Here is a 25,647-nt window from a genome sequence, read left to right as displayed (position 1 = left end):
TCTGGGATTCCAGCCAGGCACTCATGCCTGTAATCCCAGCACTTTGGGAGGCTGAGGCATGCAGATCACCTGAGGTTAGGAGTTCGAGACCAGCCTGGCCAATATGGTGAAACCACATCTCTACTAAAAATATAAAAATTAGCCAGGCATGGTGGCAGGCGCCTTTAATCCCAGCTACCTGGGAGGCTGAGGCAGGAGAATCACTTGAACCCAGGAGGCAGAGGTTGCAGTGAGCCCAGATCGTGCCACTACACTTCAGCCTGGGTGACAGTGCAAAACTCCCTCTCAAAAAAAAAAAAAAAAGAAAAGAAAAGTCTGGGATTCCAAGAATCTGGGACTCCACTTTTTGGTATGCCAGCTAACTTTATGCACAAAAATTATGGGCCTAGAACCTGTGTGTTTTTTAAAAAATGTCCCTTACTAGGACAACTTAGAATTATAGTTGTTACAATGGGGAAATTTTAACATACATAAAATTGTTCATTTGCAGGGGCATTAAAAAAGGAATCCAAAATGCCACAAAGCAATGGGATACATTTTTAAATTGGCATGTACAGGCATTTAAAGCAGTAAATAAAGCAAAGATTGCCTCTTTATAAGGTTGCTTACAGAAAACAAATGAAAAAAATCTTAAATATCTTTTTCACAAATACTATTTAAAAGCTTTACCCATGAGGGCAGGAAATCTTATTCTATTGGCCAGGAAAACAATTCTGGTTCAGATATTTTTAAATAAATTACTGAGTTTTATATTATTGTGCGCCTGGCAAATGGCTAAAAATTTTAAATGAAAGCTATAGAAGATCTGTATCTGTTTATACGTTTATGGACAGATCTGTATGTATGACACATGTGTGATATTTTTGTATCTCCTTATGATATTGCCAAATTGAATTGAAAAAGAGCTCTATTTATTTGGGTTTTTCAAAAATAAGCACTAATATAAATGAAGTATTCACTCAGAAAATTAAGAACTAAAATGCTTTTCAAATTCACATTACTTGGGTGACCTTGGTAAATAAGAATCTTGTTGATTTCATTAAAACAGTCATGTCTTCAGAATTTTCAGCATTAAATATAATACAGGCACATAACTTTTCCTACCTAGGTTCACTGGTAAAATAAACTTATGTTACCTCTAGATCACAAAATATGTCAGCAAGAGAAATAACTAAGATGATGACTAGCTGCTTACTGTCTCATCTTTATAAACAATCTATGCATAATTGTTCAAAATAAGTGAGTTAAACAGACGTAAGATAAAGTTCCCATGTAAAACAGTCCTTCCTATATTAGAAGGTCTTAACATTCTTATCAAGATGGAAAACTGAACTTGAGGGAAATCTGTACAAACCACAATTTAATTCTCAGGCCTAGCAATAAAAAAAGAAAACCTAAGAGGCTAGAGATGAAATTTTGTCTCCTTTACAGTTTCTTATTACTGATACACTAAAGATATTTGTTACAAACGTGTTCTGGGCGACACTGATAAATTGTACTATAAGAAAGCATATGCTTCTAGAAGTAATGATTAATAGATTTGCCAAGGTACAGATGAGTGATATGGCAGTTCCATGGGCGATGTAGACAGTTCACAATTGCTTGCTTTGTAGTGTTCAGTGGCAGTTAAAGTCACTAAGGATTAAGAATTCTAATTGGCTGGGCACGATGGCTCACGCCTGTAATCCCAGCACTTTGGGAGGCTAAGGCAGGTAGATCACGAGGTCAGGAGTTCGAGACCAGCCTGGCCAATATGGTGAAACCTCATCTGTACCAAAAATACAAAAATTAGCTGGGCATGGTGGCACGTGCCTGTAGCCCCAGCTACTCTGGAACCTGAGGCAGGAGAATCACTTGAACCCAGGAGGCAGAGCTTGCAGTGAGCTGAGATTGCACCACTGCACTTAAGCCTGGGCGACAGAGCAAGACTCCATCTCAAATTCAAAAGCTAGCAGAAGGCTAGAAATAACTAAAATCAGAGCAGAACTGAAGGAAATAGAGACACAAAAAACCCTTCAAAAAATTAATGAATCCAGGAGCTGGTTTTTTGAAAAGATCAACAAAATTGATGGACCGCTAGCAAGACTAATAAAGAAGAAAAGAGAGAAGAATCAAATAGATGCAATAAAAAATGAAAAAGGGGATATCACCACCGATCCCACAGAAATACAATCTACCATCAGAGAATACTACAAACACCTCTATGCAAATAAACTAGAAAATCTAGAAGAAATGGATAAATTCCTCGACAAATACACCCTCCCAAGACTAAACCAGGAAGAAGTTGAATCTCTGAATAGACCAATAACAGGCTCTGAAATTGTGGCAATAATCAATAGCTTACCAACCAAAAAGAGTCCAGGACCTGATGGATTCACAGCTGAATTCTACCAGAGGTACAAGGAGGAACTGGTACCATTCCTTCTGAAACTATTCCAATCGATAGAAAAAGAGGGAATCCTCCCTAACACATTTTACGAAGCCAGCATGGTCCTGATACCAAAACCTGGCAGAGACATAACCAAAAAAGAGAATTTCAGACCAATATCCTTGATGAACATTGATGCAAAAATCCTCAATAAAATACTGGCAAACCGAATCCAGCAGCACATCAAAAAGCTTATCCACCATGATCAAGTGGGCTTCATCCCTGGGATGCAAGGCTGGTTCAACATACGCAAATCAATAAATGTAATCCAGCATATAAACAGAACCAAAGACAAAAACCACATGATTATCTCAATAGATGCAGAAAAGGCCTTTGACAAAATTCAACAACCCTTCATGCTAAAAACTCTCAATAAATTAGGTATTGATGGGACGTATCTCAAAATAATAAGAGCTATCTACAACAAACCCACAGCCAATATCATACTGAATGGGCAAAAACTGGAAGCATTCCCTCTGAAAACTGGCACAAGACAGGGATGCCCTCTCTCACCGCTCCTATTCAACATAGTGCTGGAAGTTCTGGCCAGAGCAATCAGGCAGGAGAAGGAAATAAAGGGTATTCAATTAGGAAAAGAGGAAGTCAAATTGTCCCTGTTTGCAGATGACATGATTGTATATCTAGAAAACCCCATTGTCTCAGCCCAAAATCTCCTTAAGCTGATTAGCAACTTCAGCAAAGTCTCAGGATACAAAATTAATGTACAAAAATCACAAGCATTCTTGTACACCAATAATAGACAAACAGAGAGCCAAATCATGAGTGAACTCCCATTCATAATTGCTTCAAAGAGAATAAAATACCTAGGAATCCAACTTACAAGGGATGTGAAGGACCTCTTCAAGGAGAACTACAAACCACTGCTCAATGAAATAAAAGAGGATACAAACAAATGGAAGAACATTCCATGCTCATGGGTTGGAAGAATCAATATCGTGAAAATGGCCATACTGCCCAAGGTAATTTATAGATTCAATGCCATCCCCATCAAGCTACCAATGACTTTCTTCACAGAATTGGAAAGAACTACTTTAAAGTTCATATGGAACCAAAAAAGAGCCCGCATCGCCAAGTCAATCCTAAGCCAAAAGAACAAAGCTGGAGGCATCACGCTACCTGACTTTAAACTATACTACAAGGCTACAGTAACCAAAACAGCATGGTACTGGTACCACAACAGAGACATAGATCAATGGAACAGAACAGAGCCCTCAGAAATGATGCCGCATAGCTACAACTATCTGATCTTTGACAAACCTGACAAAAACAAGAAATGGGGAAAGGATTCCCTATTTAATAAATGGTGCTGGGAAAACTGGCTAGCCATATGTAGAAAGCTGCAACTGGATCCCTTCCTTACACCTTATACAAAAATTAATTCAAGATGGATTAAAGACTTATATGTTAGACCTAAAACCATTAAAATCCTACAAGAAAACCTAGGCAATACCATTCAGGACATAGGCGTGGGCAAGGACTTCATGTCTAAAACACCAAAAGCAATGGCAACAAAAGCCAAAATCGACAAATGGGATCTCATTAAACTAAAGAGCTTCTGCACAGCAAAAGAAACTATCATCAGAGTGAACAGGCAACCTACACAATGGGAGAAAATTTTTGCAACCTACTCATCTGACAAAGGGCTAATATCCAGAATCTACAATGAACTCAAACAAATTTACAAGAAAAAAACAAACAACCCCATCAAAAAGTGGGCAGAGGACATGAACAGACACTTCTCAAAAGAAGACATTTATGCAGCCAAAAAACACATAAAGAAATGCTCCTCATCACTGGCCATCAGAGAAATGCAAATCAAAACCACAGTGAGATACCATCTCACACCAGTTAGAATGGCCATCATTAAAAAATCAGGAAACAACAGGTGTTGGAGAGGATGTGGAGAAATAGGAACACTTTTACACTGTTGGTGGGACTGTAAACTAGTTCAACCATTGTGGAAGTCAGTGTGGCGATTCCTCAGGGATCTAGAACTAGAAATACCATTTGACCCAGTCATCCCATTACTGGGTATATACCCAAAGGACTATAAATCATGCTGCTATAAAGACACATGCACACGTATGTTTATTGCGGCACTATTCACAATAGCAAAGAGTTGGAACCAACCCAAATGTCCAACAACGATAGACTGGATTAAGAAAATGTGGCACATATACACCATGGAATACTATGCAGCCATAAAAAATGATGAGTTCGTGTCCTTTCTAGGGACATGGATGAAACTGGAAAACATCATTCTCAGTAAACTATCGCAAGGACAAAAAACCAAACACCGCATGTTCTCACTCATAGGTGGGAATTGAACAATGAGAACTCATGGACACAGGAAGGGGAACATCACGCTCCGGGGACTGTTGTGGGGTGGGGGGAGGGGGGAGGGACAGCATTAGGAGATACACCTAATGCTAAATGACGAGTTAATGGGTGCAGGAAATCAACATGGCACATGGATACATATGTAACAAACCTGCACATTGTGCACATGTACCCTAAAACCCTAAAGTATAATAAAAAAAAAAAAATTCTAATTAATCTATTTAATTTAATATATAGAATTAATAGAAATAGAGAAAAACTCTATATGCAAGTATATCAGGTAGTTAAGATGTGCTCTGGGTAAGAAAAGGTTATAAGGTATGAGAATTTTTTTGTTAAGGGAAAAAAAGAGTAACTTTTGTCCTCAAATAGAATGACTGGTTGTTCCAAAATGTGAAGAGGAAAAGTACAGCACAAGAACTGAACAGATAAGGAAGTTGTAGAAGTTTTCTGGAAGATGAATCTTATAAATGGAGTTTTATGCGTGATTAAGCTGGCTAATATTAGAAGAAAATTATTTGAGTTTCTCCAAAAGTTGAGCATTAGTATCAAAAGTACAGTGATGCAAAACTAGAATGTAGTCCTGTCTGTTAAAACAATAAGGTTTTCTTGAATTGTTGGCCTGCTCTTGATAGGAAATTATGAAAAGTTTTTCTTTACTTTTTTTATAATTGGCCTAGGAAGCAAAGATTCTGTATTTTACCAAGATAATTTCCCGTGCTTCATGTTGCCTTTATTGGGTTTTTGATCACTTATGAAAACTGAGTCCCCTTTATTAAAAAATGTAAGTTACAACTCTGCAACTTTCTGTATTTGCCTTTGAAGTCTTTAAATTATCACTCTGGTTAAATGAATGATTATTGCTCACAGTGACTTGTGATCCTTTTTTGATCAAATGTTTTAAACATTTGATATTTTTTATAAACTTTCCAAAATAAAATTCTAAATTAAGTCTTTTCTTGAAATTGAATTAACTTCGAGATTTTCCATATGGGCCTTCAGAATATCTCAAAAGGATATCTCTTCTTATAGAAAGAGACATATTAAACTAATTGGGCTGATCTGATAAATTATATGGGAAGGATTATAAAATAATAAATAATACCACTTTTTTTGAATTATATTTGTATGAGTGTGTTAATATGTATTTGAGAAATTGTGTAAAATTCATAGAAATCTAATAGTTCTGCTATAAGGCTATCAGTCATAATTCTAGTAATTATCTTAAAATGTTGAATACAACAGAAGTAACTGAGTTTCCTTGTCAATTGTGTCATTATTGTAATGAACTCTTCCCAGACCTTTAAAGTCGTGGCCATTTTAAGTCTTGTCATTCATAGATAGTTAATTGTTTACTCTGGTACTTTCTGAGAAACCATAAGCCTAAAGTGTTCATCTTCAAGGAGATTTATGGAAAGAACTCTGAGAAGTACAGGTTTCTCATAACTTTAAAATCACACCATTGGGTTGGGTAAGAATTCCCAGGACTCTAATGAAGAAATTGACTGATTCATAAAACTGCTAACCTAATGTCACACAGAATAAAAAATAATACAAAGGAAATGACTTGGGCCAAATTTCATGCTAATTAAGCCAGTACTGAAATTATTAAGATATACAGCTTGAATGAACTATATAATATTGATCCAAGTCAAATTACATTTGATAAAACCTATTCAATAAATAGGGCTATAAGCACCTGAATTGGAGAAACAAAGTTGGTATTTAAGAGAATGTAAATCCAATGTTAAGCCTGGATGCATGAAGAACCCGGATGGCTGCCTGGTTCTTCTGGAGTCTTAAATCTTCCAATATTAAAAGCTCTGCACTCCATGACTCATTATGGAGGAGATAAAATTATTCAAATTATGAAAAAAGATTGGTGGGGTGACTGTTACAAAATTGCTAAAATAGTTTACAACCAATGTTTGGTTTGTCAAACCCATAATTGTGGTAAGACAATAAAAACTTCAGGTGATACATTTCATGAACACCTACAAATGGCTTTCATTCAATTTCCACTTTAAATGCATGTTTTCTGGTTGTATAGAAGATTTCCAATGCAGGAAGGCCAATGATATAACATAGCTAAAAGGTTATTGGAAAATGTGTTTCCCTTACAGGGCATTGCCAGAGAAATTTTGAGCAACAGAGAGGTATGCATTTCACTGGACAAGCTGTAAAACAGTTAAATAGGTATTATAAACACAATAGCATAGGAAAAGCTAACTGAATTGATTGGATTGCCTTGGTCAAAGATATTACTGATTGATGGCAATAAGATCCATTCCCACTGTAAAACATAAATTGACCCCTCATAAAATAGTTACTGGAAGGCATAAGCTCCTAATACTGGTTACTAATAATTACTGGAAGGCATAAGCCCCTAATAATGAAGTCTCATGTATCTTCCCCTCTTATAAACCCTGACATGACTTAATAGTGCAAGGCTTGAATGCATTCTGCCAAGGCATATTTTTAGCAAGTGAAAGAAGTCCTTCGTGACCCACCAACTGATGACAACCAAGTGTTTCATAATATAGAACCTGGAGGTGGGGGTCTTTTGGAAATAACTCCAGAGAAAGACAGTACTTGAACTCGGTTGAAAGGGACCACACAAAGTTCTTCTCTGCAGCAAACTTCAAGGCCTTGAATCTTGGATCTGCATTTCTCAACACAAAAGAGGTCCTGTAGACTTCTGGAATTATAAATCTGTTGGAGACCTTGAAATAAAGCTGATCAGGGAAGTTTTTCCCTAGAAGCATATGGTATCCTATATGTAGACAGCTTTCCTAATATTGCAGATCAAGAGTTCTTTGCTATAATGAAAACCTTCTCTTTTTTTCCTTTTTTCTCTATTTCCTGCAATACTAATTCCTTCCCTTTCTTTAGGAAAACCCTAAATAATGCTAGACTTTTTTGAATTACATATGTATGGATATGCTATTAATATGTATTTCAGAACTTTTAAGAAATTAATATAAATCTAATAGTCCTGGTATAAGGCTATTAATCATAATTCTAGTTGTTATCTCAAAATGTTGTATGCAACAGAAATAACTGAATTTCCTTGTCAATTTGGGATGATATTCTGTGGATGGCTCTGGCAAAGTCTTATGGTCTCCAAGAAACCAGAGTAACTGTTGGGTTTATGAGCTAATGCCCAAAAATCTGGAAACAATTACATTAACGGTAATGCCTCTCTGTGTTCCTAATGACAGTCACCCTGCAACCCCAAGGAAAGAGAGGAAGGTTATCTTTGATATGCTACACATCACTGCTAACTGCCTTCCTACACTTGCTGAAAATAGTATCTTGATCTTTCCAGTTAATAACCAAACTGTTACCAAATATAAAAAATCTGGATAGAGGGGATTGGTCAATGGGTGCAAAGTTACAGTTAGACAGGAAGAATAAAAGCTGCTATTCTATTACACAGTAGAAGGACTACAGCTAATAATAATAATGTATTGTATATTTCAAGATAGCTAGAAGAGATGATTTTGAATGTTATCCCCAAAAAGAAATGATAAATGTTTAAAGTGACATATTATTTAATAATTATCCCGATCTGATCATTGTTCAACATATACATGCATTGAGATATCACACTGTACCCCATAAATATGTACAATTATTATGTGTCAATTGTACATAAAAGTTAAAAAAAAACTATCAGAGTGATGCCTGCAAAAGGTATCTTGTGCTTCCAGGCATTGCATACTTAAGACGTTGGGGACTACCTACGTGGGTACAAATAATTGCTTGTATGATTTCACTGGATTAAATCTAGCAAAGTCTTTTTACTAGATCCAGTGTTTTGCACCCTTACAACATGCTATATAGGGACCACAGAAGCGTAAGTTCACCACTGGATTTTATTCAGGAGCTATGCCAACTTGTGGGTGGACAAATTTAACTGACCTTGGCTCAAACACCACTAAGTGGCCCTCTTTTCAAGCCCCCAAGGGCCTATATTGGGTTGGTGTATAATCTGCCTTCTCTGTTGTTTCCTCACTGGTTCAGATCTTGCTATTTGGCCTGGCTCGCTCCTGCATCCCAATAGCCTTCCCTGGAAGTTCCCATAATACCTTTCATAATCAGAGGTTAAAGCAGTCAATAATCAAAGGAAGCACCAACCTAAAAATAGATGAAGATAAGTTAGTTTCTACTGAGGAAAGGTTCCAATGGAGTTGCTGGAACTTACTCTTGGCATTAGCAGGGTGCCTGTTGTATGGAATTTGAAACTAATCTGTAAATTGGTGAAAATCTTGAATTTGTAGCCAGTGAGACCTCCTAGGGGTTCAGAGGGTAGAAGCTACTCAAATGTTCTCAGTGGATCAAAACATTTGTGTTCAACAAACACACTTCATGGAACATTACACAACTTTGGATCTCCTCTTTGCTCATGCTGGGGGCTTTTGCATGGTGCTGAATAAAACTGAATGTTGCACTTATTTTTCCTCTAATTTTACTACTACAGAAAACTTAATTTAAAAGATGGCAGATACTGCTGTTTCTCTAAACATTGCCACTGAATATATTAAGGAAACTTCTCAGGGGAAAGGAACACATGATACATTTATGGGAGCAGCTAATGGTTGGTTTGTAGGCATCCTGAGCAGTGAAAGGCAAGCTAGGCTATTCCAAACTTTTCTAATCTTTATGCTTCTTTAGCGGGTCTCCAGGTTATTATAACTTGTGTTACCAGGCTAACTACAAAAATGGATACCTCTTTAAATCAGGCCATAAGGCTGAATCAGGTCATTCAGTGAACTATGGTCCTTGTAAAAAGTAAAGTAGAGGTTCCTCTTCAAAGACTTTCCTCCTCATCTAACTAAGAATAAATAGTAACCTCTCTTAGAAGCAAAATTTATTCAAAGACCTGTGCTAACATTCTTAAATATCTGCTAGCTGTAATAAAGAAATCAATGTACTTTATGTTCTTAGCTCCCACAATTTAGCCTAAATATTTGCCCTGGCATGCTTATACTGGTCCAAGTGGGCATTAGGTCATAGCCTGTTCCTCTTCCTTATTTAGAGGTGTTTTTCCCTTCTCAGCATTCCACAAGTTACTCCCTCCTTCCTTTGTTCTCCTCTGCCTTTGCCTCTTTTAAGAATTTCTAAGTTGCTAGCCAATCAAGACAAATACAGAATGTGAAGTCCCATTCCAGGCAATGGAAACCAGACACAACAGTAAGGTGGATGCTCAGGTTATAAATGACCCTGCCTCCTTTGTTCGGCGTACTCTTGTGGCAAAACTGCTGGCGAGTGTACTCTTTCTGCAGAAAGTAAAAATGGCCTTGCTAAAGAAATTAAATTTATGTTCAAGTGCTATTTCTTTACAGCACCAAGAAACAAGCATTTCTAACAGTCCTTAATCTCCATAATGCCCTAAATTAGACTATGACCAATTGGACTCAAATACTTTGAACTATCTTTATTGCCTGAACTTTGAATTGTTTGATTTTGATCAGTTCAGTTTGCAGAGACTCCTGTTAAGGTGTGTACCTCAGTGTATTGCTATACTCCTTCTCGTGGCCATGATAGTCTCCCTGATGTGTTGTTTCCCCTCGAGAGTCTTCAATGTCTCTATGCAGCCATCCTTTGTATACCAAATGGTGTTATTACAGTTAGAATAACAACATGAAGAAAGTATAATCACTCAACTAATTTGACATTGTGACTTCCATACTGAGACAAAACAAGGTTCTGGTCAATCTCGTAAAACTGAGAAGCCGATCCAAAGGAGGAAACTGTTATTAAATTAAATCTGGCCTAAAGTTGCCTCCCTACCTCGGAAAGCATAATCAAACTTAATATGTAAATAAACTGCAATGTAACTTGAGAGTATGTTCTTCTAACAAGTGGCCAAGTCTCAGCCAATCACCGCAGCGGAGCTTTTAGCCCATTACAGGCTGCAAGAAATACTGTCTATAAATGCGGCTTGCCCACTGTTAGTGGCTGGAGCTCTCTGAACCTTTACTGGCTCAGGATACTACCTGATTCATGCTTTCTTTGCTTAAATAAACTCTGCTAAACTTAATTTGTTTAAAGTTTTTCTTGTTAACAATATTTAAACATAAAGCAAATAAATTAATAAGAATCCTATATCACTAAGTCACAGTAATTAGAAAGTATCCACCTGAGTGAGAAGATTGGCCAAGCTGCTATCGAGTCTTCCATATATTTGACAAGACATTTCTTTCCTATGCTTTCTAATAGTATTTGTTATTCCACAAAGGTTACTCTACGACCTTAAACCGTCCACATGTTCACTGCACTGATAGACGTCCAACGTCAAGATGGGTAACTAAAGGTCAACTCTCCCTTTACCCTCCCTGAGCCTGATTTTTGCATTGTAACTCATGGGTCACTAGACATTTGTTTCGGGTGTTCGCAGTCTGCATTTCTTTCTCTTTTAGGGGAAACAATCACTGTCCACGGGATTAAAATAATCCCGAGTTGATAATTTGGTGACATCAACCAACGGTGCACATTTTGGGTCCATTACCGACACAGCCAAGCAGCACATATTTCTTCAGAGCCTAGATATGCACACGTCATCAAAGGATAGCATTTACAGAGTCAACACCACTCACTTCATTGAACAAGGGGCCAGTGGCTTTTCAGAAGAATGGTCTGTTCTCGGCCCCACACCAGAACGCCAGCCGCCAGGTCCCGCTGCTCAGCAGGTCTCAAGCCCGCGCTCACTCGGGCAGCTGCTGACAGCTACGAGCCCGCGCTTGTATCCCGCTCAGCGCTGGGGCGTTACAGCCCGGACCAATGGGCAGAGCGGGACTCGAGGCCCCGCCCCCCCCGCCCTGTGACGTCACGGTGACGCCGGGGGCGCGCGGGCGGCAGGGCAGTGTAGGTCCCCGCCCCCAGAGTCTGGCTTTCCGCGGCTGCCCGCCTCGCGCGTCTTCCCCGCCCGTCCGCGTCTCCTTGCTGTCGCCGCCGCTGCCACACCATGGCCTTCGTCACCAGGCAGTTCATGCGTTCCGTGTCCTCCTCGTCCACCGCCTCGGCCTCGGCCAAGAAGATAATCGTCAAGCACGTGACGGTCATCGGCGGCGGGCTGATGGGCGCCGGCATTGCCCAGGTGAGCGGCCCTCCCTGCAGCGTGCCCACGCGCTTGGCCGCCCACCCTGAGGTGGAAGCGCTGGCGGGACCGGCCGCAAGGGGCCTGCGCCAGCCCGACACCCGGGAGTTTTCACCCCGCCCCTCCCCGGTGTAGTTGCAATATCTCGCGTCTGGGCCTGTGAGGGCCCAAGTCTCACTCCCCTCAAAATTCAGGGTTCTGGGCCGATCCTCAGTTTCCTCGTTTGGAAAATTCTGGCCGCCCTCAGGGCCCGCTGAAGGTTCCACGGGGAGTGGCGGTGAAAGCATTTTGGAAGCGGGGCGTGCGAGAGAAGAAAGAATTATATGTGCACAAGGTTCAGGCATAACGCGTTTGTTCCTGCTCGGCTCAAACGGGAGTTTGCTGCCAAAGACATGAACTGCGATCAGTTTTAATTTTATCAGTTATTTTTGATTTTTATTCTGTAATTGTGCAGTCTTTGTCAAAGTAGTTTTCTCTCCTAAACGGCCTCCCTGCTCTCCCCGGTCTTTCCTTCGCTTCCTAGGTTGTAAAGAATAGTAATAGTCATGACTTTTGTAGCACTTTGTAAAGTCACCTAATGGAAGATTGCTGAGGTCCTGGTTTTGACCTTTGAAATAGTGCCGTTTGTGCAGAGTTCTGAGCTTGCGATTTTGGCGCTGCAGCGGAATAAGTCTCTGTCTCTCTCTCTCTTTTTTTTTTTTTTGTGTGTGTGTGTGTGTCGGAGTCTCACTCTTTGACCCAGGCTGGAGTGCAATGGCGCGATCTCGGTTCACTGCAACCTCCGCCTCCCGGGTTCAAGCGATTCTCCTGCCTCAGCCTGCGGAGTAGCTGGGATTACAGGCGCCCCGCCCGGCTAATTTTATATTTTTCGTAGAGACAGGGTTTCACCTTGTGGATCAGGCTGATTTCGAACTCCTGACCTCAGGTGATCCGCCCGCCTGGCCTCCCGAAGTGCTGGGATTACAGGTGTTAGCCACTGCGCCCAGCCGGAACAAGTCTTTTATGCATTGTACATCTTCAGGGCTTTTCCATTGTTCTGCTGAGCTGTGGTTCAGGCTCAGTTGTGCGAGTGATTGATTACCTGGCTACTGTAATGCTTGTACTTTTTTTTTTTTTTAATTATTCCATTTCAGCTCACATTGGAGAACCATGGTTTTCGTATCCTAGCTGATTATATTCTTAGCATTTCAGTCCTTTGCAACTTGGTTTGTTGGGGGAGGCGGTTATAGTCATCTAATTTTTCTTGGGGACAGTACTACTGTGGCTACAGTCATGAGAGAGTTTACTTTTTCAGTGTCTTGTTTCCAGCCAAGTCCACGCTTTCATGCTTGCTTTTTAAAAACATAAAAAACCTTTTACTATTAGGTATTATATATCTCAATTTTCTTCTCCTTGGCAAGTTTTTTACAGCGTTTTTATTTGATTGCGTTTTCTTCTAAAAGCTATATCCCTGTTATGTTTTATTTATATGACTTCTTACAGTCTCCCATTTTCTCTGAGACCATAATTTTGGACATACATTGCCCTTTTTGTTTTGTGGATCCCCTGGCTGCTAGGTTATAGTATCCCCATAATCTATGTTGTATGTGGACTGGGAGGAGGAATTCCCTTTAACCTAAGAATTCCACAGGTTATACTCAAGAGAAAGTTTAGTTTGAGTACTTTGTATTCCCAGGCTCCACCAAACTCTCCCAAGGTTGTGAGAGTGAGATTTGTTGTGAGCAGGAATAGAACAATGTGTTTTTTAAAAACGTTTTAACAACATCTTAGTAACAAAATATTAGGGCCTTAAGCAGCCTCCAGGAACATTATGGGAAATGGATCCAGAAACTTGTAGCTGGTGTCCTTGAAGATAGCAGTGGAAAAGGATTAGAAACTAAGTAGAAAGCATCACTTCAACTTTTGTAGAAAATCAGGGTACTTAGTTCTTTGAATGCTGCATCCATCATTAGCCAAAAATGGATGTTGTGTTGCATTAAAAGGCAGAGGGGCAATACATAAAATTAGAGGTATGGTATTGGAGCTTTCACCTGACAAAGGAGTAAGGAGAAATGATTGACATTAATGGAGAACACAGGCTTGTGCTTGTCAATCAAACTCTTAAATAGGTGGACCAGGGAGTACCTTTTGAAACTTAAGGGAAAAAAAAGCTATTTATGCCATAGGCTGGACACATAATGGAACGGTCATTCTGAAAGGTTATAAAGACCAGAAATGTATAAAGTGGACAACCATAAGAAACAGTAGTTCCATCCTTATGTAACACAGTTTGGAAAAACCTCAGTTACTTTAGTTGACAGCTCTGATCCTGTAAAACATTTGTGAGCAATGCTTTGCAGTGGTTTAGCTGATCTGGTTTTGCACTCTACCCTGTAGCATGCAGTTCTAGGCAGTATTGCTTCATTCTTTATGCTCCTTGGACCAACAGCTTTTGGCATAGGGTAAATGTTTTGCTTATTGAGTGCCAGAGATGAATTAGTTGATGTGTTTTGAGTACAGATGGGCTACATACAGTTCAGTATAGGAAGTTGGATGGTCTGCATGCTAGCTCTGCCTCATGTTGTGTTAACATGGGAAAGTTACTTTACCTCTGTGTCTCGGTTTTCTCATCTCTAAAGTAGACTAATACTAGTACTGGCCCCGTAGGGAGAGAATTGAATGAATTAGCATATGTCAAGCACTTACACAGTGTCTGGCATATAATAAGAGTTCACAGAAAGTTAGCTGCCTTTATAATAATTATCTTCAGCCCGGCATGATGGCTCAAGCCTGTAATCCCAGCACTTTGGGAGGCTGAGGCGGGCAGATCATCTGAGGTCAGGAGTTCGAGACCAGCCTGGCCAATATGGTGAAACCCTGTCTCTACTAAAAATACAAAAAAATTAGCCAGGCATGGTGGCATGCGCCTGTGGTCCCACCTACTTGGAAGGCTGTGGCAGAAGAGTCGCTTGAACCTGAGAGGCGGAGGTTGCAGTGAGCCAAGATCGCACCGCTGCACTCTAGCCTGGGCAACAGAGCAAGACTCCGTCTCAAAAAGATAAATAAAAATAATCATCATCATCTTCATTGCAGTTGTCCTTGTCCTTTTGCCCTTTTCGCCTCATATCCACTCCCATCCTGATCATAGCTGCTGAGGTAGGCCTGTAATGTTTAAATGGAGAATATTGGTCATGATTCCCTGTTCCATCTTGCTTAATCTTGAATGCATATACCCACTGATGCTGCAGCGGGTATGTTTTTCAGGGACCTCTGAAAGGAGGGAGAACACTTTTTACTTACCCCCCATTTTATTGTTAAACTTTAGTAAAGCCATAAAAGTACAATCACAAACTAGTATCGAGGTTATCTTACTGATTTTCATTAGCTTAATTTTCTTGAACTTTCTGATGTAGTTTTAATGTTAGTCAAGGTACAGTTCTGCTTATAATTTTAATAGTTTTGTCATTTTAAACACGTGTTTTAGTTTGTGCTCAGAAGGATGAAAAAGTATTTAAATAGATTTTGTGGGAGCCTGATGCATTTCTCAAGCAATTAAGCAATTTAAGACAAGTTCAGTGCTTAATTACATTTGATCAGAGCACAGGCCATTTGTACATGTGTATTTTCCAAGAGTATCTACTTTGCCTGTCATTTCTTTTGTTTGTTTTAAATTATAAAAAAAAAAAGAATCCCTTAGACTGCAGGTTAATATTTAAAGTTAACTTGTTTCACATGTTTGCTTATTATACACTTCTGACTTGGTTTTGATTGCTAATTTATCTTCACTGGATACTTAGGCCAGCAAAGAAGCTTATAGGATTAAATGAGCCTTGAGTGGGGAACAAGTTGTTTTTTCGCTTTATAAAGAGGAAAACAAGAAAGGAAGAAAGCTGGTAGCTGTGTGCATTTCTCCAGTATTGAATCCTTTCTAGGCTTTGCTTCATACATTGGGTTTTTTCATATGAGGAGCCCAGAGAGAATGCATAGCTTTCATTAGATTACTTGTGAGGAGCCGGTGGGCTCCCTGGGAACGGGGCACTTCAGATGTCCTCCTTGAGACACTTTACATGCTCTCTGGTGCAGCCTTCTTTTTAGTGCACTACTCTTCTTTGAGGAAGTGAGAAAGTTTGCATCTTAAAGGGGGTTGGGGGTAGGTTCTTCTCTTCCAAAGCTTGCTTTTTTTTTTTTCTCCTTTTTAAAAAGCAGAAAGTGCGTATTTTTTCTAGAGAGAGCTTCTTTGGCTATTAAAAACAAAGTAAGGGCAGGGAGAGCCTGCTACATTGCAGGCATTTTGTGTGACTTTACCGTGCTTGATAAGGATTCAGGTAGACCTGAAAGCTTCTCCCCAGACACTGGATTTGATCTCTCATCTCTTCTTCTTGCCCCCAATCTGCATTTCCTCATGCTGAAAAAGAGTGATCAGAGTTGTTTTGTATTTTTTCAGCTTTATTCTCTTCTACTGTGAGTACAGCTCTGTTGAGCTGTACAGTACAGTACTGCTTTGCTTGCAAAGCAGTACAGACGCCTAGGAGAAGTTTCAGGATCACAGGAGACCGGCACAGTTACCTGGCTGTAAGCTCTCCTTTTGACTATTCCTTATGGAGGGAATATTTGTACTCCCAGTTGTTACCTTCCTGCTGAAGGGCATAAGATGTGTCTGTTTGTTATGAAGTTTTCCCCCCACTTCCCGAGTTGTTGCTTATCTTTGTTGGGCTGTTCTCTGCTCTTGGTTGAGGTACTGGGATGTAGAACCACCCTCTATTAGCATATTAGTTATTGGACTTAAGGTGAGGTTGGAGATACTGTCATTCCCAGAGGGTAGAAGAGGTAGGGCTCATAGGCAACGGAAAATAATGTTATGGGATATGTTTGGACATTTTTTAGAGCAGAAATGGTACTTCAGTCAGTCAGGTTTTGGCGTTTTCCTGCCATGTCCTGCCTCCAGCTTTAGTCACTTGCCCCTTGCTTGAGTTTCTTCTTTCTTCCCCTCTCCCTTCTCTCTTCCTTATCTGTGGTAGGCACACACACCTCACTCTCTAGTTCTACTAGGACCACAGGAAGATAATGTGAATGTTCTCTGTGGCTCCCCCTGTTATATTCATGATGTTATTATTTCTGGTAGTGGTATTCTAATCTCAAAAGTACAGGTTATGAGGTCCCTGCCAGGGTTTAGATGCTAGCCTTCCTATCCTCGGGCGAATCACTTAACTCCTCTCTGCCTCTTTACTTACCTGGGAATAATGAGACTCACCTCACAGTTGTAAAAGTTAAATGAACTAATATACAAGCTCCTAGAATAGCATTAGTGTATTTGATAGTAACTGTCTGATAAATATTAGCTGCTTTCACATAGACCCATCAGACCTGATCTAGTGAGGATTTCTCTTAGGTTGTCTTCACTGTCGGAAGAGTTCTGATATAGGGAGTTCTAGCAATTCTAAAGATGTTAAGACTTATTTATGTGGGTTATTGAGAAACATAATCTCAGTGTACCATTTACTGGCTTTCGTAGAGCTAAAACCACTCTACAAAATATGACACTTTATTCTGTTCAAATAATTTTGATTTATTTAATTTCATGTGACCATTATAATAATAACCCCTGCAGAGATGGTTCCTGGGGTCAATGGTCGGAGGCGGAGCTGGGGCCAGAACTTGAGTTTCTTTTCTGTTCTGCTGCCTGTAAATCCCCAAGCCTGAATTCAGTTCTGCCTGCACCTCTGGCGTGTGCTGTATTGTGGGGAGAAGTGTGGCATCCATGGCAGGGGCTCCTCTGTGGCTCTCCGGAATCAGTACATCCCAGGTTGACGTCTCCTTAGCTCTGGACTCAAAGTTAGTCTGCCTGCTGGTCGTCTACAGCAGGGTGCTGTGCTGCCATCCTTCTGCCCATGGCAGACTCAAACTCACCTGCCAAGATCTAATTCATTATCTTCCCTCCCTCTTACCCCTCCAGCTTTTTCCAGAGAGCTTGCCCCTCCTGTTGCTGCAGTTGTTCTTCCAGCCACATGTACTCTGAAGATGGGATCACAATCAGTGTCTCCATACCAGAAAAGGCTCTGTAACTTTTCGATCAGGGGAGAGCTCTTTCCTCTGCCCTCTCCTTTGCAGTTCCTAGACCAGGTGTGTTAACCTGAATTGTCATGGGAGCCTCTTAATTGGTCCTTTCAGCAAAAACTAAAAGAAAAAGCCCACTCATCATGGCAAACATTGTCATATTAGTCTTCCTGGAGAGACATTTGGATTTATAACTCTCCTCTACCCGGAAAGTGTCCATCATAGCAACATCTTCCAAGGATTCTTAAATATAACCATGCTGTTGACATGTCTGGTTATCCCTTTACCTTTTCAGAATTTGTGGGAGGTGAGAAGCCTGGGAGAGGTTATCTGGGTTATTATGAAACCTACACACTTACTGAGTTTAAAAAAAACTATGTAACACAATTCTAGTCTAAAAATGGGTGCACACTTTCTTTGCCTTTTAGAAATACTTTTTGAAATGTAAAATTTGAAGTCTAATAAAGCAGTCTGGCCAATTAATTTAACTGTTTGAAGAAAAAACCAGTCCAGGTGTGGTGGCTCACGCCTGTAATCCCATCACTTCAGGAGGCTGAGGCAAGCGGATCACTTTGAAGTCAGGAATTCGAGACTAGACTGGCCAACAAAGTTAAACCCTGTATCTACTAAAAATACAAAAATTAGCTGAGCATGGTACACACACCTGCGGTCCCAGCTACTCAGGAGACTGAGGTGGAAGAATTGCTTGAACCCAGGAGGCAGAGGGTGCAGTGAGCCAAGATCACACCACTACACTCCAGCCTGGCCAAAAGAGCAAGACTCCTTCTCAAAAAACAAAAAAAGAACAAACCAGCTGGTTGTGGTGGTGGTGGTTGACATCCTCAACAGAACACCTTTTGCTAATTGTTGAAGTCAGGGAAGACAACTTGTGCTGATGGCAGAGTTCAAGACATTACACAACCAGAGACAATCATAAACCCAGAAATGCCAGCCCTGAGAGATGCAACTGTCGTATGACTTTTTTCCTCTCTGGATCAAACCATGACAACCGTAAAAGGCAGGACTTGCTGTTAAGGCGCTGCAGCCTCTGAAGCGCAGTTGGCCTCAGGGAGCCCTGACTCAGTCTACTTATTCTGGGGATCTGGAGAAAGTCAGAAATCATGTGTGGTAGATAGTTTGCATAACTTTGGGATTTTCCAGAGAGAGGATGAAAACGGTGGCCCTCCTTGTAATGTCTGGGCACATGGGACATCCAGTGGAACTGTTGAGGAAGGAGATGATAGGGAGACCAGTCACCATGCCAGTTGATGTAGGTCTCATAGACTCACCACTCAAGTTGTGCTTCAGAGAAAGCTGCTTCAAATCTTCTTGATACGTCTACAAAGATAAATAAATCCAGTGTGCTTCTGCTTGGCATGTTTACTTGGTCCTGTGGTCAGAGTACTCTGGGGCTTTGACACATGTGCTAGTCACTTAGCCTATTTTTACAACTGAAGCACCCGTGTCTAAAAATATTTCCTCTCTAGCTAAGCCTGCCTTCCACCAGGCCTAGAAAAGTCATGGAGCTGAGGACATAGCCTTCAAATATTTTTTTTCCATTGCAGACTGCTTGTCCTCAAGGTCTTACCAGCGTGTACGTCACTGTAATATAAAACATGAGTTCTCAGTGGGTTGATTTAAATTATGGTCACTCAAGTTAAACTGCCAGGAAGAGTCCTCCTCATTTGTTGTAAAAATAACAGATGTCTGTGAAAGGAGAAAAAGAAGGCCTTTCTTTTTTTGTGGTTCACTTCTCCACTGCCTTCTCCATCCCAGAAAGTTGGCGGTAACTTGGGTGTTACTGCATGACTCAGGAGAATGAATTGTACTTGTTTCTCTGCAGTTATTTTCTAAATAGAGCTTACGTTATCAGGAGAGGCCATCAGCTACAGCAGTGGAAAGAGCCACCAGGTCTCATCTTGACTTTACCAACAAATGTGTTTATTCAGTCAACATTCCCTGAGGGCCAGCCACAGCCAGGCAGGGTCTAGGTTCTCAGTGTACAAAGATGAATGCCATTTGGTCAGGAGCCTACAGTAGAAGAGTTCAGATTACTATAACATAGTTTGGTAGGTGCTGTGGTACACAGATGAGGGGTGTTACAGGGCACGTGGGGGGACATCTAGCTTAGGGCTGAGAGGATCTTGGGGAGTAGGCTTACTATCTGGAAATGATTCTTTGTTTTGTTTTGTTTTAAGATGGAGTCTCACTCTGTCACCCAGGCTAGAGTGCAGAGGCGCGATCTTGGCTCACTGCAGTGTCCACCTCCCAGGTTCAAGCAATTCTTCTGCCTCAGCCTTCCGAGGAGCTGGGATTACAGGTGTGCACCACCACGCCTGGCTAATTTTTGTATTTTTAGTAGAGACAGGGTTTCACCATGTTGGTCAGGCTGGTCCCTAACTCCTGACTTCATGATCTGCCCGCCTTAGCCTTCCAAAGTGCTGGGATTACAGGTGTGAGCCACTGCGCCCGGCCGATTTTTAGGCTTAGTTAATAGGTGAAGTTGGGGAGAAGGTGAGGCCAAGAGAAGGGCTGGAGTTGAGAGGCAGATGTAGGGAGCTACTGGCCTTGTGGTGGTGTTAAGACTGTCCTGCATGAGGCAATAGTGAGTGGTATGTCTGGAGAGGAGGTGAATCCCAGTCCTTTAAGGGCCTTGCATGCCATTTGTAGAATTTGAACTTGATTTGATCATGAGGAGCCATGGAAGTTTGGCGGAGTAAGTGACACAGACAGAAGTACCTCACACAGAACTGCATTTCAGATGGAACACTATTGCCTATATGTATGACATATCTTTTTGGTTTTTTGAGACGGAGTCTCACTCTGTCACCCAGGCTGGAGTGCAGTGGCACAATCTTGGCTCACTGCAACCTCCGGGTTCAACCCTCCTGGGTTCAAGTGATTCTTCTGCCCCAGCCTCCCAGGCAGCTGGGATTACAGGCATGTGCCACCACGCCTGGCTAATTATAGGTTGTTTTTGTTTCAGTTGTGGTAAAATATACATAACATAAAATTTACTCTCTTAACCTTTTTTTTTTGGGGGGGGGGACAGAATCTCGTTCTGTCATCAGGCTGGAGTGCAGTGGCGTGATTTTGGCTCACTGCAACCTCTGCCTCCCGGATTCAAGCAATTCTCATGCCTCGGCCTCCCAAGTATTTAGGATTACGGGCGCCCGCCACCACGCCCAGCTGATTTTTATATTTTTTAGTAGAGACGAGTTTCTGCCATGTTGGACAGGCTGGTCTTGAACTCCTGACCTCAGGTGATCCGCCCGCCTTGGCCTCCGAAAGTGCTGGGATTACAGGTGTGAGCTACCATGCCAAGCCCCTCTTAACCATTTTTAAGGGTACAGTTCAGTGGCCTTATACATTCACATTGTTGTGTAATCATCAGCACTGTCCATCTCCAGAATTATTTTCATGTTGCAAAACTGAAACTCTGTACCCATTAAACAGCAACTCCCCATTCTCCCTGCTCCCATCCCTTGGCAACCACTGTTCCGCTTTGTTTCAATGAATTTAACTATTCTAGTTACTTCATATATGTGGAATCATATAATATTTGTCCTTTTGTGACAGGCCTATTTCACTCAGCATAGTATCTTCATGGTTCATCCATGTTGTAGCATGTGCCAGAATCCCCATCCTTTTTCAGCTGAGTAATATTCCATTGTATGCATAGACCACATTTTGTTTATCCATTCATCTATCAATGGACACTTGAGCTGCTTTCATTTTTTGGTTATTGTGAATATTGCTGCTTGAACATGATTGTACAAATATCTGTTCAAGTGGCTGTTTTCAATATTTTGGGGTATATAATTTTGGATGTACTGCTGTACTGTTTTCCCAGCAGCTGCACCATTTTACAGTGTATCAGCAATGCACAGGGGTTCCTGTTTCTCCATGTTCTTGCCAACACTTGTTATGTTCTATTTTTTTAGTAATAGCCATCCTAATGGGTATGAATAGATCAGAGGTTTTTAACATTATACTGTGATGGACATTAGAGATTTCATGAATCTCCTTCATGGTTCCTGGAAGGTTAGCAAAGTTTCCTTCTCTGACCTTTGTTTTACATGTTGGTCTTCAATATGCATTCTTATGGAAAAAGGTGTTCATGGCTAAAACGTTTGAGAGCCACCACACTGAATGATCTCTGGGTTGTCTTCCTCCTCTCAAAATTGATGATCCTGATTATCTGTAGCTAATAAACCTGAACAATAAATGCTTTTGCCAATCTCTTAATGTAGTTGAGAAGTTGGGTGTGTTAGTTTCCCTTCTGTGATAGAGAAGAAACCTGTGTTGGAGAGCAGTGAGCTTGTGTGTCTGTGGCCATCTCTGACCTGATTCACACATGTGCCCCTCACAGACAGGCACAGACACAGGGTTGGCATGCCTCTGGCCTTACTTACAGCCTCTTGGATGAAAGGTATAAGACACATTCACATGTTGGAGTGAATTAAGCACACATCCATTTTGAAATCACAGGGCTGGATACCACTTAAAGAATATTGATCTTGCATTGGGCAATGCATAGCAACTGCCCTACATTTCCCGTTTTACCTAGCATCACAACCACCAGTACTAGAAAGCAGTTAATCTGCTCACCAAAATAACAGAGAGAGACTTTTGTGGCGTTTTTTCCACTTAGTAATTGACTAAAGACTCTGGCTATTAGCTCCTTTTTTTTCTTACTATCCTTTTCAAACTAATAATGTGATTTCTCATAATTTTAAAGTAACTTGAAGCTTACACAAAGTTTGTCATAAAGGTTTCTACCAACAAAACCAGTCATGACTTCTTGAGAACTTATTTCTAAAATAATTTACAAATTGAGGCTTATGAAAAAATAGCTCTGTCATTCAAGTGTTCATTTCATGAGTAGGAAATATCTGCCTTGTGCTAGACATCAGGCCACGTAAAAAGTAAGATGTGATTGCTGCTCTTGAGAAACCTACTGTGTAGTGGAAGAAATACAGGTATGAACAACTAATTGTAATGAAGGCACAGACAGCCTACCTGTCATATCTGGGATTTGATCTGAAACAGATGAAAGTTATAATAGTTTACATACCTTACCTTAAAGTATGGTTTTTAAATACTTAAGATGTGATATGACATATAGTGTGTATATATATCTTACGCTAAGGAAAAAGGGACATTAAAAAGGCTTATGTTAAAAAAAAGATACATGTATACATTGTACTGCCTGTATGTTTATGAAATTTGTGTTTACTGGAAATTCTATGGAATTTGTATTTACTGGAAATTCTAGTTGGCCTGCAGATAGGAGTGTTCCTAACCACCCTATGCAAATAGGAGTGTTCCTAACCACCCTAACCACCCTATGGGATTTGTGGTAACAGCAGCTTGACAATCTGAAGTGGATGATGCAACAGCACTTTTGAAAGGTCTCTCCGTACTATCTTGATTTCATCATCTAAAGTTGGTGTTGGCAAAGAGAAGATAAGTGTTCAGGGTGTTGGATATCCCAGTACCCTGATTTGATCATTACAGATTTTAGGCAGGTATCAAAATGTCACATGTACCCCAAAAATATGTACAGCTATTACATATCAGTTTTTTAAAGAAGAAAAGGTTGGTATGGTTAGCTTTTCTATTTCAAGTGTATCATTCATCTTTCACATCTGGGATTTCTCCTATGCTCTGCTGGTTGGTTAATAAGTTTTATTCTGAAATCAGTGAGATTCTTATGACATGAAATAGTCTATAACCAGTTAAGTTTTTATTTCTCTGTTCTGTTCACATCCTGGGGACTGGGCTGCCATTACATAACTGAGCAGCCATTGGTGGTTCACACCAGCGCCACACCCAGTTATTTTCTTTCAGTATTTGAATTCCTGCACAAAAGATCTGCTGTATCTGTAAATCACTAGAGGCACAAAGAAGAAGTGATTACCTCTACTAAGGGTTGGGAGAAGTTTCACTAAAGGAGAGGTGGTGTCCATGTTAGATTATGAAGGGTAAGTTGAAGTCCATGAAGCAGCAGTGAGGGAGCAGGACATGTCTGGCAGAGGAAACCACATGAGCAAGGGCACAGAGCCATGAGATAGCACAGAGGAAGGAGACATGTGGTGTGGCTGGGGAAGACTACAGAATCAGGTTACTACTATCCAAAGCATTTGTTATTTAGCAGTTATTGAACAGCTATCATATTCAAGGCATGTGATAAGTACTAAGGGATACAAAGACCAAATCAATTTCTGCCATTAAGGGATTTTAAATCTAAGAGCAGAGATTAGACAGAGATCTAAATGACACAGTTTACTTTGGTGTAAAGTAGTACAATAAGAGCAGTAAAAATCTAGCTCTGAGGTTTCAAAATAGAAAGTACATTCATTTAGGAAAAGGCTTCATGGAGAGGGTAGCATTTGAAATGGGCCTGAATAATGGATAGAACATTTCTGGACAGCAGTTAAGGGTTGGGATTAAGGAAAAAGTGTTGTCCAGAAAATTGTGACCTACAGAATAGTGGTGCCATTAATGAAGGCCAAGGAGAATTGATTTTAGGGTCAAGGTGATGACTGCAGCTTAGATAGATTATTTTGGTTTCAGGCACAGTTGGAAGTATGAGAATGATTGGAATTTCAGAAGGAAATTATATTGGAAACAGAACCTTGAAGGATGTCCTTGTTTATAGGCTTAGAAGATCAAGAGAGGTCAATTAATATGGCTAAAAGGAACAGACAGATAAGAAACTGAAGAGTTTCAAAAATGAAACTTTTATTGGCAATGTGCAGGGCTATTGTAGAAGATGAAGCCCAAGCACAGGCATTGACTTTAGCAATTTAGTAGACCATTGATAAGTTACAGTAGTCCCCGCTTACGAGGGGAGGGAGTACATTCCTAGACCCTCAGTGGATGCATGAAACTGCAGATAGTACCAAATCCTATATATACTATGTCTTTTTGATCTGATAACCCAGTCAGCTATCAAGTGACTAATGGATTGGGTAGTTTACAGTGTGGATATGCTGGACCAGGTGATGATTCTCCTCCCAAGCAGGACAATACGAGATTGCATCACACGACTCAGAATGACATGCAATTTAAAACATGCATCATTTATTTCTATAATTTCCCATTTAATATTTTTGGACCATAGTTGACTGTTGGTAACTGAAACTACAGAAAGTAAAACCACAGATAAAGAGGGGACCAACTGTATCTAATTTCATGCAGCAGTGGTGGTGGAGGAAGCTACTCTGATAGAAATGTTTGTGTTCCCACCAAAATTTATGTCGAAGCTGAATCCCCAGTGCAGCACTATTAAGAGATAAGGCCTTTAGAAGGTGATTAGGTCATGAGGGTTCTGTATTCATGAACAGCTTAGTGCCATTTAAAGGGGCTTGAGAGACCAACTTTGCCTTTTCTCCCTTCTGCCATGTGAGGACACAGTGCTCATCCCCTCCAGAGCAGGGGTCCCTAACTCCTGGTCCATGGCCCGTAAGGAACCAGGCCACATAGAAGGATGTGTGCTGCTAGCAAGGCTTCATTTGTATTTATAGCCGCTCCCCATCACTTGCATTACTGCCTGAGCTCTGCCTCCTGTTGGATCAAGAGTGGCATTAGATTCTCATAGGAGCATGAATCCTATTGTGAACTGTGCATGTGAGGGATCTAGGTTTCATGTCCTTGTGAGAATCTAATGCCTGATGATCTGTCACTGTCTCCCATTATCCCCAGATGGCACCGTCTA

The 25,647-nt window shown here is 40.7% G+C and overlaps 1 protein-coding gene and 1 long non-coding RNA gene across 8 annotated transcripts in view; one reads left to right on the top strand and one right to left on the bottom strand.

Moving 5' to 3' along the window:
- Nucleotides 1-11,566, bottom strand: part of LOC129492018 (uncharacterized) — a 99,041-nt gene extending 87,475 nt beyond the window's left edge. For all 5 annotated transcript variants that reach the window (XR_010114044.1, XR_010114046.1, XR_010114045.1 and 2 more), the window contains exon 1: nt 11,392-11,566. This is a non-coding gene — a long non-coding RNA (uncharacterized lncRNA). The remainder of the gene's footprint in view (nt 1-11,391) is intronic.
- Nucleotides 11,567-11,615: 49 nt separating this feature from the next.
- HADH (hydroxyacyl-CoA dehydrogenase) overlaps nt 11,616-25,647 on the top strand; it is a 48,400-nt gene continuing 34,368 nt past the window's right edge. The window contains exon 1 of one of the 3 annotated variants that reach the window (XM_055296792.2): nt 11,616-11,891. In XM_055296792.2, coding sequence (XP_055152767.1) covers nt 11,760-11,891 — 132 coding nt within the window. In that variant the 5' untranslated portion in view covers nt 11,616-11,759. The remainder of the gene's footprint in view (nt 11,892-25,647) is intronic. The other 2 variants (XM_055296789.2, XM_055296790.2) reach the window with 2 other exon arrangements.

Source organism: Symphalangus syndactylus, chromosome 10 (genome assembly GCF_028878055.3).
Source record: "Symphalangus syndactylus isolate Jambi chromosome 10, NHGRI_mSymSyn1-v2.1_pri, whole genome shotgun sequence".
Taxonomy (NCBI): domain Eukaryota; kingdom Metazoa; phylum Chordata; class Mammalia; order Primates; family Hylobatidae; genus Symphalangus; species Symphalangus syndactylus.
Note: the sequence above shows the minus strand (reverse complement) of the source record. Positions and strands in the feature narration are given on the sequence as shown.